The sequence below is a fragment of the Protopterus annectens genome, chromosome 3.part1 (genome assembly GCF_019279795.1).
Source record: "Protopterus annectens isolate FY-2018-M chromosome 3.part1, PAN1.0, whole genome shotgun sequence".
In the NCBI taxonomy this organism is placed as follows: Eukaryota; Metazoa; Chordata; order Ceratodontiformes; family Protopteridae; genus Protopterus; species Protopterus annectens.
Window position 1 is genome coordinate 483677146 of NC_056732.1, and position 20587 is coordinate 483697732.

At 37.9% G+C, this 20587-nt stretch overlaps 1 protein-coding gene across 1 annotated transcript in view; it reads left to right on the forward strand.

The window, feature by feature from the left end:
• LOC122798180 (ectonucleotide pyrophosphatase/phosphodiesterase family member 3-like) overlaps positions 1 to 20587 on the forward strand; it is an 835307-nt gene that overhangs the window by 153865 nt on the left and 660855 nt on the right. The window contains exons 4-5 of the mRNA XM_044066922.1: positions 1511 to 1636; positions 13289 to 13349. Coding sequence (XP_043922857.1) covers positions 1511 to 1636; positions 13289 to 13349 — 187 coding nt within the window. The remainder of the gene's footprint in view (positions 1 to 1510; positions 1637 to 13288; positions 13350 to 20587) is intronic.

Consider the following 20587-nt stretch of genomic DNA (forward strand, 5'->3'; position numbering starts at 1 on the left):
GGAGAAGTATGTAATTCTAGTGTGTTATGTTCCAAAAAAACATGCTTTTATGAATCACACCTTCATGAAATATATAATCAACAAATATAAATTGATGAAATTGAGTGCAAGTGGTGAAAATAGAGCCCTGACTGCAGCCCAAGAGACCCAAGTTCTACTAGCGGTTGGGCACTTGATGGCAAAGTTAGGGAGGATGAGCATGCCCATCCTGGGGGGGGGGTCACCCATCTTACACTACTGCTCTCATGACAGGGCCTCAGTGGGAGAACAGAGGCCCATCATAATGTGGGGTGCCAATGCCAGGAAGATGGGGATGTGGACACCCAAGTTGGTAACGGTAGCTCCTATTAGCACATGTGGAAGAACATGCACTAGGGGGCATATGCAGCCATTATGAAAAGAAAATTCTGACATATCTGTGCTTTGTCATAAATAAAGCTGGGACAGACAAAAAAAGATTTTGTTTTGTAATAATAGACATAATGACCAATCAATCCAGTGTACTGTTCCATTGTCTCAGCAGGAACTAACCTTTTTATTAAATAATGCTTGCTATCAAGAACTTTAACAAACTTGTACTTGAAACCACATTCTTCTTAATTAGAATAGGTACTCCTGGTTTCCTCAAAAAGTACTGCTATCCACTTCTAGTCCCACCCATTCCCTTTTCACTTTAGCTACCTTTTGTGGAAAGTTGTATTTCCTGTAGAGTGGTCACTTTTATCTGTGCATATTTCAACTTACTTAGAGCTCACTTATGCTTAATGTGAGATCCCAGAGCCTGAAAATTCTAAGTGGCAATTTCTTTCTGAAAGGCACTCTGATACACAGCTGATCCATCAATTTGCAGTATACCATAGTAGCAACATGCAAAGAATAGTATGCGTCTAGAAAAGAAACTGACATAAGAAGGCTTGTTTACTGCTATGCTGGTCAGTGTGCAAAATGTTCTAGGGGCATACAACTCTAACCTTATAACTATACCTGACAAACTGGTTTACAGATCTAACAAAACAGGTTGAAAATATGTCATTACTAATTATAGTATGTATGGCTATCCTTGTCTAATGATTGTGGAAAACTGTAATTAGTCAGACAGAGCAATGCAAATGTTATTTTATAAGTAATGTTTTATACAGCCTAATATAATATCTGGTAGAATAACGTTTGTTTCTTCACTGGGAGAAGAAAGTGTTAAACTTTGAAAGTTGGTCTCTTAGCTAGCCGTATCATGATTAAACTGGCCTATGCACATGAGTATCAGTGATTCTTCAAAAAACATTCATAGACATAGTAGTATTATAGACAAATGTAATAAAAAAATAACATTTCATGCATTTTGCTATCACAGAGCATCAAAACATTGTGGTGAAAGACAGCTTTTAGAACATATTCAGAACAGGTTCTACTCAATGACAGATAACATTGCTAAATTTAACTATGGAGAAAGTGTTAAAGTCAGTTGCAATGTGGTTTCATGTTACCTTAACAATTGAATTTGTTATTTCAGCTGAACTTTGGGAATGCACCAAAGACCGCTGTGGAGAGTCACGATATAATAACAATAAGTGTCACTGCTCTGAAGACTGTTTGAAAAATGGTGATTGCTGCACAAATTTTAAGAGTGTATGTCAAGGTATGTGTCTTAGTGGTATTCACTAGAATTTGATAAGTAATCAAGCAATGAGCTTCAGCATGATGTATGTATTTGTATTTACTGAATAGGGGAGTATTTCAAACAATTTTAACGGTTCAGAAAAAGAGATGAGACATAATGTGACTCCATGTCATGATTTCAGATGTCAAGATCTTGAATTATAATTAAATTAAAAAAGAACTTGAAGACAGATTCAGATCTTGGGTATGTGTACATGTAAGTGTTTGTGTATGTGTACATTTGTGTGTGTGTGTGTGTGTGTGTGTGCATGTGTGTGTGCGTGTGTGTGTGCGCGTGTGTGAGTGTATGTGTGAGAGTGTGTGTGTGTGCGTGTGTGCGAATGTATGTGTGAGAGTGTGTGTGTGTGTGTGTGTGTGTGTGTGTGTGTGTGTGTGTGTGTGTGTGTGTGTGTGTGTGTGTGTGTGTGTGTGTGTGTGTGTGTGTGTGTGTGTGTGTGTGTGTGTGTGTGTGTGTGTATAGGAGGTAAATTCCTTCATACCCACCATGCAGAGACTGTCAGACTGCTGCACCATGGGAAAAGAAGAATTTCACCTATAGTGACTTTATTCACAAACAGTTTATTTTCACACTCAGTGATAGTCACACATACTTCTACTTCACTCAGAGTACACTGCCTAGAACAACCATTTAAATCCTTCACTATGTATTATGTAGTCTCACCATTTGTTTTTAAAATACTTCACAGCTTCCGAGTTTTCCTTCTCTCTATTGAATTCAGGGAGCCACTTGTAAGTACTCAGCTCTATTACAGGGTGAAGTCGGAAGTATAATTCCATTGCAGGACCAGTAGGGTTTTTTATTTTGGTTTATCTCAGTCCTCTTTTCTATTTAACACGTGGTGTGTAATGATGCCTGTAAAAGAAATGCATGTATGTTTCCATATGTTCACCCTGCTGTGGATGCCTATTATCCACTCTAATTGTTTTGCACTCACTGTACCTCACACTTCAGAACTCCATGTGGGTCAAAAGGCAATACAGAAGTGCCAAACCCTCCTCTAGCCATTTTATTGTTGTTGATCAGCTCATGATCACTGGTATTGGCCTTGAGAATTCTGTGGCTGAAATATTTATTTTGTTTTTGACTATCCTGACTAGCCATATTTTGATAAAAAAATTATCTTCGTTTTTGAAGGGAAGCATTTCTTGCAAATCAGACACAAGGCTATGCAGGCATCATTGGATCCCACATATACCAACCTCTTCATGAGGCTTTTTTTTTTTTTGAGATCCAGTATATTCTCCTGAAACCAACTTCATATTCCAGGCTGATTTCTGAATGATAGCTGACCAATATGTGGAAAATATTGATGTCCATACATTGGCTTTTCTCAACAATTTAACAACAATAGATATACTCAAGGGTTTAATTTACAGTAGGCCTTAAATCAGATCAAGTTTTTGGATAGTCATCAAAAATTAGTAAAGTACACTTACAGTAGATTGATATAGAAAACCCTGTTTGAACTAATTCTCTGTTATGCAGCCATATGATTTATGGTATTCCGATTCTTATATTTATGGTATTCCTGTTCTTACATTTATGGGATTTATACTCATATTTATGGGATGTATGGTATTCCTATTCTTATATTTATGGGATTTATGGTATTCCTATTCTTATATTTATGGTATTTATGGTAGTCCTGTTCTTATATTCATGGGATGTATGGTATTCCTATTCTTATATCTATGGAATTTATGGTAGTCATGTTCTTATATTCATTGGATTTATGGTATTCTTATATTTATGGGATTTATGGTATTTCTATTGTTATATCTGTGGAATTTATTGTAGTCCTGTTCTTATATTCATGGAATTTATGTGATTCCTATTCTTATATTAATGGGATTTATGGTATTCCTATTCTTATATTCATGGGATTTATGGTATTCCTATTCTTATACTTATGGGATTTATACTCTTATATTCATGGGATTTATGTTATTCCTATTCTTATATTTATGGGATTTATGGGATTTCTATTGTTATATCTATGGAATTTATGGTAGTCCTGTTCTTATATTCATGGGATTTATGGTATTCCTATTCTTATATTCATGGGATTTATGGTATTTCTATTCTTATATTTTATGGGATTTATGGGATTCCTATTCTTATATTTATGGGATTTATACTCTTATATTCATGGGATTTATGGTGTTCCTATTCTTATATTTATGGGATTTATGGTAGTCCTGTTCTTATATTCATGGGATTTATGGTATTCCTATTCTTATATTTATGGGATTTATGGTAGTCCTGTTCTTATATTTATGGGATGTATGGTATTCCTATTCTTATATTCATGGAATTTATGGTATTTGTATTCTTATATTTATGGGATTTGTAATATTCCTATTCCAACACCAATTACTTTGAGTCAAATGGATCAGAGCAATTGTGTGAACATTTTCATGAGAGAAAATGCAATTAATTCACTGTAGCTTAGTCTAAAGAACATGTTACTAGTATCATAAAGACAGCACACCCTTGTGTATGTGAAACAAACCAGTTGGGATTCTACCACATTTATTTATTTTATTTACTTGTTTCCTTTGTTAATCGGGATAGCCTAAATGAGCCAACACTGTGGTCCCATTTCAGCAGTGACCTGGGTAGAAAAGCTCCAAAATATAACAGTGAAAACTTTACTACAAGATTTAAATTTATAACTGAATATGGTATCGTCAGTCATTTGTTTAAAAATACTGAACATCTGCTTGTCTTATGAGCAGGTCTAAGACTGAAAGGTTTTATAAGAAACCATCATGTATTAATTACATCCATGATTCAGTAATCAGACAGAAACTGAGGTGGTCCCATCCAGTACCAAAGCAGCCTTCTGGCCTACTTAAACCATGAGGTTAGATAATCTGTTATAGCTATTCTTTATATAAAGTTGCTCAGAACTGTATGCCTCCTCACTTTTAATGCTGCAGTACAATATCAAATCAGGTATCTGATTTCATATTTGTGTACTTGTGCACCTTGCATGACAACATGTAATTGCTGATAATTTTATGCTGGTAAAACTTCAAAGCAGTTCAATATACACATAGTGGAGCACAGACATGCACTATGGGTTGGTTCAAAATCTAATGCTTTAGTGTAGCGCAGGTTCTTATAATTAGAAACTGTGTACAGTATATGTAAATTGACATTGCTCATGAGTGGTTAGATGCTACTTCTATTGCATTAACTCAAATGCTTGCTGAAAAAGAAAGAATGCTAACACAAAGACTTGGTGTTAGTCATCCTTCTGGATTAATTTCTTTGGAAGTATGAATTGTTCTGTATGGATCAAAATTTGTGTTATCAATATTTTTTTATAAATTTGAATGAGTTCATTGAAGATGGTCGAGGTGTGCTGTACTGCATGCTGTTAAGCTGGGCCTCTGTTATCAACTGAGCAGCTTGTTGATGTTACCTTTGTGATGTCATGATACAGCAGGGACTGGAAATCTGCCGCTTCTCCTTTTATTATGTGATCTTGGATTTGGTATATATAATTAACAGGAGGTGTTGGGGTTGCAGCGAGGAATGGACTTTACCGCCTTCTAAAAATACTGTATTTTGTGTTAGTGTGCTCCTTCTATATGTATGGTAGCATGCGTGCTGCTTTAAGATGGAATGAAATTTGATAACTTTTTAAGATTGTTGATAGTGTGATCACTGGTTCTGTGATTTCTCTATATAATTCCATTTTGAATGTATTGCATGTATATTTATCGATCTATATTCATGTATGCAGCAGTTTTCTGGATTGCAGTTTGTTCTCAGTCATTCTTCCATTTATATATTTTTTCTAATAACCATATTATTTCTGTATCAAGTAGGTGGGACTGTCATTTTACTGATTTGCAGCAGTTTGCAGACATTTATAACATTTGTATTACAACTGCTGTACTCTTTATTCTTCTTTTATTTGCCCAAGTGTATACAAAGATATCTTCTTCATGGGTTACACATGGCTTAAAAGTGTAGTTTATTTTAACCTAATTATCCAATGGAGTTTTTGAATCTGACTATATAAGATGTTGATGTTTTGCACTCTGTACAACTGAAAAATTTATTTGGCAAAACTGCTATAGTGTTCTTTTAAAGCCTGATGATGTTGATTTCTGCTATTATTATTATTATTATTATTATTATTTTGGTTGATTTACTTACTACAGTCTCATTTGTATTGGATAATAGTTTAGCACACATTTCCATGGTTGGAATTCTTTCAGTGTGTCATACGTCTGATCTGAATGATGCTTCTAATATGATTTCTTAAATGAAACGCCTTCCCTCGGGCCCAGAAAAATTCTCACCACAATTGTGCTGGGCCAGCTTCTTTTTACCTTCAGGTGCTCATTAACAATTAACAAAATGAAAATACTGAGCTGAACTTCAACTAATTAAGACATCCTCTTACAGCCAGAGATAGGCCTGCAGTGAGGGAGCACTGGCCTCAATGGTGGCTTTATAATGTGCTTACCAGATCTGATGAATATCACATGTGCACGCTCATTGATGTGGCCCAGTGTGTTCATGCTTGCACGAGTGGCAAGATGATAAAGGCAGCTATCAGCCTTAAAGGACTCATTATACATTTTAAATCTATTTTGATCATATTTAAGGGTAGAAACCAGACTACAGAACAGTCAGAAAAAGGGGGAAGCAAGCAGATGTAAGTACTTAAGAGAAACAGGCAAAAAAAGAATAGGATATGGAAGGGGAAGCAAGGGTTACATTTTTCTAGAGGGCAGGCACTCATTTTCTTTATACAAAAAAATGTAAGGTGGGGAAGGAAGTAAGGGAAGTTGAAGGGATGGTAAGAAGGTGAGGATAGGTAGCAGGGACAAATGCATACACATATAACTAAGACAAAACTGACGAGGAGTTGCTGACACACTGATATGACAACACTGGAGTTACAAACAGAAGACAAGCAAGGCAAGATAATGGAAAGGATTGAACAACAAACAAGAGAGGGCAATGACACACAAGGGAGGGTAACACTGGGATGGGGGATAGGGTGGATATGGTCTCCAGTATTGCCCAGCTCATGTCATACTAAGTGGGCTCTACATACTACCTTGTTTTCTCTCTCTCACCACTGGGTCCTGGTTCAGATGGAGCTGCTAGTGGCTGTCAGGGACACAACTCTGCAAGCCACAAGAGGTGTCTTTCCAGGGTGCCAATATGGGCTTCAGTGAGATAATCCTCCATCAGATCACCAGTGGAGTCTATGTTGGGCCCACTCCTCTTTGATATCTTCTTCTTGGATGTCAAAGCCTATGTCAAAGGCCTTTGGTTGACTAAATTTGCAGATGATTGCAAACTGGGAGGACAGTCATTGAATCTCCCCAAGATGAGAACACCCTTCAGGAAGGTCTAATACAGACAAACTCTTGGTGCCAAAGCCATTGCTTAAAACTCAATACCAAGAAATGTATAGTGGTACCTTTTTGGAAGTCTACCACCCTGGGTAATAACATCGTCAATAAAACACCCTTAAAAGTTGATTCACTAGCCAGGGATCTGGGAAATCATTTAGACAGTAACCTAGCCTTTGATCAGCATGTGTCCAAGGTAGTAAAAAAATCCTTCTCTGTTGCTCAACTTATAAGCAAGGGCATGGCATCTAGGTCCAAAAAGATCATATCACTGTACGTGGACATCATCAGACTCTATATAGAGTATAATACCCACTTCGGTATGCATCTGAACAGACACATGCAGCAACTGGAATGTCCACAAAGGCTCCTTACAAAAAGAATACAGAGAGTAAACATAATGCTCTACACTGACTGCCTAAAAGCCCTGTCTGTTTACCTGGTATCATACAGACTTCTGAGAGGTGATATGTGACTGATATAAAGTGTACCATTGGACCCTGTTTTTATGGGGTCTATATTATAACATTGAAGTCTTAAAACTTAGAATGTTATAATATCGACCCCAATTCAGCAAACGCTTGAAATAGCGAAGTTGCAGAACACCAAATATTTTCCTAGGGAAAGTATTCGGTGATTCATTTCTGCAACTTTGCTATTTCCTCAACTGTGGTGCAAAGGTGACGGACCAGGTTAAGGTAAGTGTGCGAACGGACCAAGGTATGGTGAGTGTGTGATAGTTAGGGACCTTAGGGATAGGGAGCGGGTAAGGTGAGTGTGCATTAGTTAGGGACCTTAGGGTTAGGGAGCAGGTAAGGAGAGTGTGCATTAGGGACCTTAGGGTTAGAGTTGGGTTAGGTAAGTGGATAGCTAGTGGTGTATGTACGGTTTAGTGTAGGGTTCTGTGAAGTGTGTATGTGTGGATTATCTATTTTGGTGTGCTTGTGCTGCGTGTGTGTGTATTCTTGGAACAGCAAATTTTTCCCTTGGAAAAAATTCGCTGTTCTGAGCGTTCGAGTATATCACATTTCGAGATTCCAAGGTCGAGCTTATGGTGTTCGACATTTTGGAATTTCAATAATGTGATATAGACCCATTTTTATGAACCTTTTGCACATCTGCAAAAGAAACAGAATCAGAATTACTAAATTAAAAGACCTAAATTTTGCTGGTAACATAAGGCATGTTGGAGAGACAGATATATATCTTAGAGAATTTCTGTTCTCTGGAATAGGCTCCTATCCATGTGAAGCAGAGTTCCTCCCTATCCCTTTTTAAGCGCAACTTGGACCAATGAATGGGTAATTGGAAATTCAGCCCTGGTCTAGCTCCTATTGTTTCTGACTGACAGAGGCAGTCAGTAAATCACCACCTAGATAAATCAAATTTGTGAGTGGACTGTCAGTTGAACCACCTCTGAGAGACATAGGACTTTCTGGCTTCTATGTGGGGATGATCAGACTTGTTGCATCTCCACTGTGATGTGTAACATCTTGGGGCAAGTTCCTGCACAATTATAAGTGCTGTATGTTATTTAGAACACAAAAATGTACTTTCCTACAATGTTGTGTGTCTTATGGACACCCAGTACATGGCAGGCCTTCAGAGGTAATGCTGATATACTACAGCATGACAGGCCATGCAGACCAAGAATGTAGGTGCAGAATGCACATTCTGCTTGCAACTTCATATTAATGACAGTCAGTCTGCTGTGCATTTAAAATGTATGTATTCCTGAGGATATTGACCTCCAGGTGCCTCATTCATGTATGCATACTTATCAGCTGTTGTCCCTTACAAATTAAACAAAGTCTGCTTTCAGGCTATTCCTGTTTTAGCAAGTTTCATTTATTTACTGAGCTATATGACATACTTAAGGTGAGCAAGTTCTAGAAATATTTTAGACTCAGGAAGTACAGTGTTTCTGATATACTAATGTATTCGGATGAGTACAAAGAATATAGCTTGCTATGCTGTTGATACTTACTACTGGCTTCTGGGTATCTGCCAGAGTCTATACTCCATAATGGTATGTAGCAAGCCACCTGTGTGCCAATAAAGGAGAAGTATGCCAGCTGGGCAATTAATGTATAATGCCCAGAATGTTGCTGTTACACTACATACTATTGTGAATGTGTGATGTTTTTTATTCAGTGTGGTTGGTTAAAGGGGTTGTCCCAGCTACAGTGTAATATATATGGTCACCCAACCATGGCAAAGTCCTTTGTAACTTTTCTGCAGGCTATGGACATGGTCTGGTTAACTGAATGCTGGTGTTACAAAGTGAAATATACCCACATGCCATATTTTATCTCCATTCAGTATTATGTGTGCAAAGGCAAAAGCCAAAAATGCAAGTTCTCCCCCACAGACAATGAGGCACTGTTGCAGGCCAACTGTCTTCATGGCTGACTGATACTTAGCCAGGAGAATGCTGACAATTCCTACTATAAATGATCATGTCAGAATGTGATAACAGACATAAATTAAGAGCAAGTCAGCCAAAGGGCCACTGACAATGATTTGTGATGCACAAAAATGTGCTGCCTGCCTTGTACTGGAAGGTAGGGCAATAGGAGGTGAACAGTCAGTCTGACAGAGACACAGGAGTTCCTAACTTCTCTGCAGAGAGGATCAGACTCATTTAATTTCCATTGTGATGTACTAGATCTTGGATGTGAGCTGCAGGATGCCCCTAAAGTGTACATTAGGTATGCACCAGGTGCATTGTTCAAGTCTAGTGGCTTGTCAAATTAATGTCTGCATTTCCTGCTGCAGTATGTGACACTGAAATCATGTCTGTGTTGTTATTTGGATACATCAGGACTGCATGGGGTGTGACTACCTATATAAGGTACGATTATAATTTCCATTGCTGTCACAATTATACATGCCTTTTCCTTCCGCACAGACAATAAAAGAAATGTTCTGCTCTGGTATCTGTACAGGTGATATACTGTCTGACTCTACCACCATGGTTATGTCATTGCCTGATGTCAGAGACAACTGTGACTCTGACATTAGTCATAGTGAACAGTTGGCATGTCAGGGAGCACTGCAACATTATTCGATACAAGGAATGTACAAAGCAGATCCCATACTAATGGCATGGGCACAGACTCTTGGCCTGTGGAAACCACCTAAGATACATAGACTATTAATAAAGACAATTAGGTGGCGACAGGTGCAATATGAGAAATGAGTTTCCCCCTGTTTCTAAGGTCTCATTTTCTGCCCAAAGCTCCATATGATGTGGGGATGACTGTGTAGATGTACATACAGGTGCTTGCAGAAATTATGGATATCACACTCTACTTGAATTGGCCATTTCAATGTCTGAAACCCAGACAATGTGCAATGCCATTGTTAAAGTTTATGGCTAGTAACATCTATTTTTCAGATGATGGAACTCATAATGCAGGGTGTACATGAAGACCTAAGGGAGTGAATGCACAATGTATGCCAACTTACTGAGATGTGCCATCATCTTCTTGTACAATGCAGTGTCTACCATGTTCCAGGGGCACATCAGGCATGAGTCACAAAGCTGATCCACCTCTGGCTCCAAAGAAGGTGCCTGACATAGACATGGGAAGCCTAGGCCACAGTCATGCAGTGCCACCACTCCCAGAACAACATCAAGAATGGAGAAGAATATGGGCAGGATACGGTGTCCAAAAAGCCATGATGCTCACAACAGTACCATGCCTGCTAGAGGTCAGCACTCATAGACATATAACACTCCCACCCTGGCCAAGGACATGTTGCCACCTGTGAAACTATGAGGCAGCTCCTATGGATGGGGGCATGCATGGGATGCCTGCACTTCTTCCATGAGTGCCCTGGACCTGTTTGTAAGGCTGAGACTCAGTGCCACAGCATCTGCTGAGACTGTGTCCCAGCATAACCACTTCAACTATACCTCCATTAACTGGGAAACTTACATCACTTCAAATAAACATGCACAGATATTGCTAGACTTCATTAAAACTTGCTCCCTATACCAACTGGTTCAAGTCCCAACTAGTAATTCAGAAATATTTGGACATAGTTCTTACCAATATTAATTCCCTGTGCTCAACACCTGCAATTACAATGCTACTGGCCAAACCTGACTACCATTCTGTAACACTCACTATGAGGGACAAACCTGACTTAACACAAAACCCTTCTGACTTAAGAGGCTACTTTAAGACAAATCTAATCCAGCTTATTAATGTTCTGATGAAATTTGTGTTCCCTTCTTACCTTGATGACCCCATCTCACATGCTGTCACATTTCTGGATAATTTCTATATACACCTCAAAACATGCATTGAGGCATCTATCCTCATACACCATAAATATAATGCCAAATTTAGCAATAAACCTCTATGGTGGAACTATACAATAAGAGGAAGAAACTCATACCTTATAAAAGCAAAATTAATACCCCATCATTTAGAGATGTACTCAAAAAGATCAACAAAGAACTCAGAAACAAGATCAAATCCTCCAAAACTAAGTACAAATTGAGAATTGTTATCTCTGTGAAGGACAACCTCAAAGTCTTCTTCATCTATGTTAGAAACCTTACAGGTAATTCCCAGCAACGCTTAGAGCTAATACATAACAACACTTGCTTATCAACTGAGTTCATAGTCAACATATTAGCAGATAAACTCTAACTTTACACCCCTACCACCCCTAACTTAACCCAACTTATTAGGGCACCCACTTAGCACCCCTTCTTGTCAGTGCAGAGCAAGTCCCAAATGCCCTCTCTTTCTTTTCAAGGCTAAAAATACTTGCTGCATGGGTTCTGATAATGTGCCAGTTTGTCTTCTTGTCAGCACTAGACATTGTCTAGGAGACTCACTACTAAGCCTTTTAACATCAGACTCTGCACTGAATTCATGCTAGAGGAATAGAAAACGGTGGTAATCATCCTGCTCACAAGGAGGGATCCACTGCTGATCCAAGAAACTACCGACCTATAAGCCTCACCAGCCGTATCTGCAAAAAATGGAAGTGATCATTATAGAACTTATTAACAAGCTCATAGGCAATCTACAAGCCCTGGATCTAAGCCAGTTAGAGTTGGTTAAATTCATTGAAATTGGTTGATTCATTGAAAATTTTGCTTTTAATTTGATATGTTGTACATATTTCAAATTGTTTAAAATGCTGAATGTATATTTTTGGGTACTGCTTCATCAAGTCATTGAATTATATATATTGTAGACAAATGGCCTTTTATTCTAAGGGCTGGATTCCAAAAGACTTGCTCTTAGTGTAAGGAACTTATTCTGGTGTAAGCCTGTAGTGATTCCAAAAAAACATGATCTTAGTATAAGTGATTTACTCTGGTGTAAGCCTGCCTTATGGATAGGCCTCATGACAGAGTAAGTTACTTACAATGAGAGCAAGTATTTTGGAATCTAGCATTAAAAGACTGCTACATGTGTTAAACATTTTTTTTTAGTTATGATGCAATGGTATTTACATTGATTACCTATGTAAGGGTGGGCAAAGGTCCTATCCCCCTATCACAGAAAATAAGTCTCCATATTTTCCTTATGTATTACTCCCTTTGAAGAACACCACTACAGTAAGACATGATTAAAAGCACTGCATTTATAGCTGGCTCAGTGGTTCAGTGAGTAGAATTGCCACCTTACAGCAAGAGGATTTTCAGTTCAATTTTATTTTTATCTGTGGAGACTTCTGTGTGGAGTCTCCATGTTCATCATGCCTCAACATGGGTTGCTTTGGGTACTCTGGCTTCTTCCTACCTCCAAAGACGTGGTGCAAGTTGATTGTTGATCTTCCAAATTACCCATAGGTATTATGAAGTGCATGAGTTTGCGTGTGTGTGTGTGTGTGTGTGTGTGTGTGTGTGTGTGTGTGTGTGTGTGTGTGTGTGTGTGTGTGTGTGTGTGTGTGTGTAAAATGTGTGATAGGCCAGCACCACATCAAGAAAAAGCTTCAAATCTTGGATCCTTTGTCTGGTGGAATACGCCCAAGTAAAGCCACGATCCTTTAAAGGATAAAGTGGGCTAATGGCAATGGAGGAAAGGATGGACCAACACTTCTTAGGGCAATGTAAATCTCTTGATATACTGATTTCTTAAATAGCACTTCTGAGATCTGTGGGGAGTTCTTTGAGATTTTCATTTATGTTGATCGTCCTACAGTTATATCTGTGTTGCATTTACTTATTTGTTTGTTTGTTGTAATTTAGGTGAACCTGATTGGGTTTCCGGATCCTGTGATGATATTACAAAAGAATTCTGCCCTGCCAGGTAATTGTGTTTTTTTTTATCTTTAATTTAATTAATTCATTAACAAAACACAAATGGTGCATATCCTATTGAAGATCTCAACTTAGCATGGCAATATTACTTATGCTTAAAATCAGACAACTGTTTCCACTGCTATGATACATTCCTTCATCAGTGCAATTTACAGTAGAACTCACTGGAATCAGTGCTTATGAAATGTACTATATAATGCTGACATTTGCCTATTACTTTGCCATTAACATAATAATCTTGGTGATAGTTGTATATCTATAAATTAACTGCTGTTACTCCTCCTTTCAATCCTTCCTGATCAGTTTGTATTAATTTTATTGGATGATATGTGTGAATTTGTTGGATTTTCAGCTAACGTGGGTGTTGAGGGGGATCTATGCCTGGCAGATAAGGCATTGTCAGATCCCTCCCTGATGGTTCTCCTGCATATCAGCAAAACAAGCAGCACCAGAATTACCCATTCTAAAGATTTAAACTTTGCCTCTGGTATAAATAGGACCTGCTGGAGAGACAGGTATATATCACAGAGACTACCCCTTCTCTGGGATAGGCTCTACATCCATATGAAGCAGAGTTCCTCCCTAACCCAATTCAAGTGTAACTTGAACATCTGGATGGGGAACAGGAAATTCATCCCTGGTTTGGCACCTATGTTGCTAATGGACACAGGCAACCTGTAAATGGTTCATCTCCCAGGCCCCAGCTTGTAAATGTTTCACCTCAGAAGCCCCTGCTTACACTTATCTAGGGTATCAGAAGTTGTCAGAGATTTGGGATGCATAACTAATCTTAAAAGGCCCTTGTGGTCATGCGCCTAGTGAACACCCATGAACCCATGGAGGTGTGGCAATGTACCTAACTATATATATTCTCTTTAAAGAGAACAGCAAAAACTGAGATTGTGCTAAGATTACCCAGAAAGTCATGGATTGCATGGATGACCAGGTCAATACAATATTGCACTTTTCCTATCAGTGGAAAAACAGACAGACAAACAAACAAACTGCTGTCTGATCCATTGGGTATCACTTCTCTGTACATATCCTTTGCATTCTTTAGATCCTGCACCAGCCTTTTCCATGTCATCTGTGATGAGGAAGTGTTCTGTATACTGGCAACTTTCAAAGAAATGTTTTATTACTTTTTTACATTGCCATACCTTTTAAGTCCATGTATAAAGCATCTTTATCTTTAAAGAAATTATTTCCAGGAAAATATGATACAGTGTTCTGTCCTATTATTCTCACTAAAATAACTAAAGTTTGGTCTCTTGGAATTCTACCTCAGTAGTATACATCTATAAAGTTGTCCAGTCACATTTTAATGTGTATTTTCAATTCTATCATATGGTATTGTGCTGTGCCTCTGTATTTCCTTGAAGTCTGTGGTGATTTCATGCAACATTTTTAAGGGTATTAACTTTGTTAATCTCTGTGAAGGGTGCCTATAACAACAAATTATAATATAATATTGTGGGTTTACCCAACTTGTGTTCCCTTCTTACTCTATCATGAGGTTTTATCACTTGTGCTTTGCTCTCTATAGGGACCAATGCATTCAGTGGGAGCATAACTGGTACAAAGCAAGGTGCTGTTATGACGCCTGCATTACTAGAAGCTTCTCTCAGTTCTTTATCAATGCCCTTGGTACTACATGTCCTGCTTTGCTACTGGAGTAGGTTTATCTGCACAGTGGCTCATGAATCTCTACTTTTAGTAATTTCTTTAAGAATATTAGAAGAAAACTGAAATAAATAATTCAAGTGTTTTTCTGGTAGGCACTTAGCCTTGCTATTTTACAATAGTTACTGTATTTTAAATTGTTTTAACTCATTTGATGGATAAAAGAGAGTCTGATAGGAAATAGGATAGGAAACATAAACATGGACAAGATTGCTAAATAGGAATCTTCCAAGGAAGCAGCCAAAAAGTGATTGAAAATTGTAAGTCCTTCAGTTCTTATGATGCAACGGAAGAGGGTACCTCCTCTTAAAGATATATCCTAAAAACAAAGAAATTAAATCAGCCTGTAGAGTACCCAAATCCTCCTTTCTGACTTCTGTACTTCCAAAGGATAGCAATAAAACTCCACTTATGTTGGTGCTAATACTTGTATCACCTGTAATCTTATCAGATCCATTTGCTATTTTAGTGGAGGAGTCCAGTATACCAATGTCTCTTAAATAAGCTGTTATGAATACTTCACTAAGTAGTACTGCTCCTTTGCCTTATGCAGCACTCCTCTAACTAAAAAACTTTAGATAGAGAATATTTTAATATAGTGTAGGAAACCCCTAAGTGGCAACAGGACTCTATGTCAACCCTTTCTCTGGACAGACATCAGACTATGATATGAATACAGAGACATTAACCTTTGCAGGGACTCATGAAGGTTTTGGGAATACAAAGCTGCCTTTTCCCTTACATAATAATGTGGAGTATTTTTATATGACCCACGTAGATTCTCATTTATCTCAAAACTCTATTAGGATTCTTTCATACAATTTTGGGTTCACCACAACAAGTTATATCATTCTCAGAAATGATGATGAGCAGGGACAAGTGGCATTAACTCCCATGCAAGTGCTGTAAACATTTTTGATGTGAGAGGACTAGCAATATGGGAATCCTGTAACTGGTACCAGTCAAGATGCATGGAACAGTTAGCTGATGTGTGTACTGTAAACATCCACTATTTGTTTGGGGAAAAGCTAAGCCTTGTCACACCCAAATTAGCTTTACACTTTGCAGCTGCAGTTCGGTGTTATAATTTCTGCTCCCCTAAACTTAACTACACCAGACTGAATTCAGTCTCATCCAGTGCAGCTTTACATATCATAATTAAACTTTAAAATTATTTTGCACATTCATTCACATAATCCTCCCCGCGGTTGGGTGGGCATTTGAAAGACATGCGTAAATGGGTGTGCCTTTGTTGAAGGTTGAACATCGAGCTGGCACCTTGGCATTCGTGAAAATCTACTGCCAATCATTAGCGGACCGGAGTTCTGCTGTGGCGACCCCTAACCGCGAAAAGCCGAAAGACAACAACATTCACATAATATTTTCCAGAACTTGAGATAAATAGTACATCTCCAGCATCAATATAATCTCTTCTTAGTTTACAGTAATGCTACCAGTCTGTCACAAAATACAAACATAACTTACTATTTACTTATAAATAAGCTAACATTTAAATAGTGAAATAGCAATTAGTATTGAGGAGTTGCTCTTCATATGGTAGATATTACACAGCTGCAAGTCCCAGTAAAATGTACTAAACCTTAAGCTAATGAATACAAAATCATCTACAAGCATTTAAAGTTAAATAATTAATTCTTTACTTGCAATAAATTTGTTAACATGGTTTATTTTCTAATATATATTCAAACAGTACAGAACTTGCAGGCAGAAATTAATGAAAATAAAATATTTAAACAGACTGAAAATGTGCAGAAAAAAATCTTGCTTCTGTCTAAAGATATACCATCCTCTTACTGTTTCTGGCTTTTTAGTCCAAAATAGAATTTTCAGTGTCCATACAGGCTACATAATACAGTTAAAACTCTGTCTCTGGCAGACAAAGAGTATACCTGCAATTTGAATTTTAGAAGATGTCCTCCTGTTTCCACTGCTGTATATTTCAAATAGGTCATAGTCCCATCAAGTTACTGTGCAAATAAGGTATCATCATCATGTGAGTTAGCAAGTATCTTCAAGCAGTAGACTAAACTTTCAACAGTGCACACATTTGTAGAACAATATTTTAAATAAGCTAACATGTGGTCCCACTTCACAAAGGCGGTGCCTCCACCGACCCTGGAAATTACCGGCCCATTAGCTTGACAAGCCTTATCTGCAAAGCCATGGAGAGGATCATAATGGACCTCATAAATAAAGACATAGGGAATTTGCAGACTTTGGATCCATCCCAGTTTGGCTTTGTCAAAGGCAGATCATGCCTTCTAAACTTGGTTGACTTTTTCGAAACAGTCACCAAAGCCATTGATGAGGGAAAGGCAGTCCATACAGCCTACCTCGATCTGGCGAAGGCCTTCGATACAATACCCCACTCGGGTATCATTGAAAAACTCATCAGCTTAAATGTTAACCCATACATCACAAGATGGGTTGCAAACTGGCTGAGTGACAGAACCCACAGGGTCAGAGTTGCTGGCGCCATGTCAGACTCAAAGCCTGTCACAAGTGGTGTACCACAGGGCTCAGTCCTGGGCCCACTCTTGTTTGGCATCTACTTTTCCGAAGTACAAGCAAACACAGGAGGGTTATGGCTGACAAAGTTTGCAGATGACTGCAAACTGGCGCCATAGTAGAAAACACATCTGACACAGATATCCTTCAGAAGGGTCTCACAGAAATGGATAACTGGTGCCAGAGCCATGGCCTAAAGTTAAATGCCAAAAAATGCATAGTCATACCCTTCGGGAAAAACAAGGTTACCCCTAGCTACCAAATAGGTGGCAATCCACTGAGCACAGAAGAAGTTATCAGGGACCTGGGGACCCAGGTTGATAGTAGTCTGTCATTCGATACCCATGTAGCTAAAGTAGTTAGGAAGACCTTCTACATTGCCCACCTTATCATGAAGGGATTCTCATCTAGATCAAGGGAGGTCATAGTCTCCCTATACACATCACTCATCAGACCAATGATTGAGTACAATGCCCCATTCGGAATGTATCTGACCCGGCACTTGCAGCAGCTGGAGAGGCCACAAAAGTTCCTCACCAAAAGGATAAAGGGTCTCAAACATCTGTCCTATGCTGCCCGACTGAAAGAACTCCAGCTCTATTCAGTCGCTTACCGCTTGCTCAGAGGTGACCTTTGCCTAACATACAAGGCCATGTCAAACCCAGATTTGATGAATATGCTTCACCTCAAAAAATCTAGATCCGTCAGAGCCACAAGGCGGTAGACTTAAACCTCGACACGGCTATTAATAGGACGTGCTGGAGGGATAGATTCATCACCCAAAGACTCCCTATGCTGTGGAATAAAATCCCGGTATATGTGAGGCAGAGCACCTCGCTGGCCTTGTTCAAGAGAAATCTTGACCAATGGATGGGAGATCGCAGATATACCCCAGGGATTACCTCAGTGTCACTGCTCGACAGAGGCACAGCAAAATAATGGGTATAGTTCCCCATACTAAAGGGGTGGCGTAAGCCACAAAACTATGGGCTAGGCTTGTAAATGCCCTTGGGCAGATAGCCTAGTATGAACCTATGAACCTATGAACCTATATTACATTTCAACAGTAGTAAATGTGGTGATATACCATTGTGCAGATTTTCCCTTCTCATGTTACATTTCATTGAAAAGGTAAATACACGGATGCTTCTTTTACTTTTATCATTTAAGTAATTACTCACACACTTTTTAAATGTTGTGCAGCTCTAATACATTCAGTTTAGCTGTCATACATTTTACTTTTTAAAAAGTAACATTTTTAGATTATTACAGTTCTCCTCATATAGCCCCATCCTTCTTAGAATAGTTTGGCATTTTTAATTGGTATCTCTTTGCCTTGATCGATAACCTTATCCATGTAATTAAGGAAAACAAACTTGTTTTTCAATTGGAGATTTCCCAATATGTATCTTTATATTTAAGAGTTTTGGGTGACATTTTTATTTTATGGGAAGGGTCTGAAGAAAATATTGGTAAATTTATAGATTATTTAAAAAACACAATGTCCTTTTCTAAAATTTACATTTGTATATAACAAGAGATCAGCTGATTACTTGGACACTATGATTGAAAAGACTGGTCAGAGTTTTATTCCAAAGGTTTACAGGAAAACCACCTTCAGTGATTCATACCTCCCCTATAGTAATGCACATCTTTTTGCACGTGAAATGGCTTAATCAAAGGTCAGTGTTTTAGGATTGCAAGGATGACATCTAGGAAGGGTGATGTTTTGTAGGAATTTGAAAAATTACAAATGATATTCACTGACAAGGGTTACCCTACTGAATTAGTGAGAAGTTTCACTTTTGAAGAGGCAAATGAATGGGGTAAAAAATGTAGACACCTTTTAGGAGCCAGGTTGGAGAGGGACACTAGAGTTAACACAATTGACATTGACAGCAAGAAGTTGGAGAGGACGATGGTAGTAGAATTTAACAATGCTTCAGAGAAAGTAAAGGATATTATTATTAAAAACTGGAATATTTTAAGGTTTAATCCCAGTATTTCAGAGGAAGTGGGAGTAGAACCTAATTTTGTATTTAAAACAGGTTGCAGTTTGAATAGTATTTTTGAAAACCATAGACCAAAGTTGAATATGAGTATGGAAAAAAGGAAAACACATTTTAATTTGGATTTTGTAACCAATGTAAATATATTTATGAAGGGGAATCAGTGACATTGGGGAATTTATTGAAAACACAGATCAATTTTAAAAAAGGCACCTGTGAAAGCAGTGGACTGGTTTACTTGGCCATGTGTACTAAGTGTGACTGTTTCTATATCATTAAGACAATGAGGACATATAATATATATGAGATATTTGCAGCATTAAAGTTAAAAATATTAACAATGTCTTCTATAAGCATACATTATGAGAAAAGTCACACAATGAATTTAAATGTGTTATTATAGAACAAGTGGAAATAAACCGGAGGAGTGGAGATTGGGATAAGAGACTGGAATACAGGAAACTGCTTTGGAAGTTCAAAGTGAATGCTTTTAACTACCCTGGTTTACATGATTATATTTCCATTCAGTCCATTCTCAAACTACACACATTTAAATTATAAGACTAAATTATAAGGAATGTTTTTTACAGTAATGTTAAAGAAAGTGATCTTTTCGTTATTTGATTCACTTGATGCTAAGGAATAAGGAAATGTATGAAAAGGGGCCTGTAGGATTTTAAAATTGAATTATTTGATATTTAAATATTTGATGATGTCATTGAATTGATTGTTCTTTAAAAGTAGAGGTTAAGTGAGCCATTTGTTATTTCTGATGAAGTCCTGAATGCTACAGATGAAATAGCTTAAATGTTTCGTGGTTGTTTGTAATAAAATGTGTTTTAGACAGTAACAGCCTTGGTTGAACATTTTCTTGGTTGAATACCGCCTTTTCGGTACCACGTACTGTCACTGTTTTTGAGGTTATTCTTTTTTTGATGATTCTTAGCCTCTTTTCCGGGGTTAAAAATATTAAGTAACTGCTGTACAAGAGATAGATTTCTGTTGT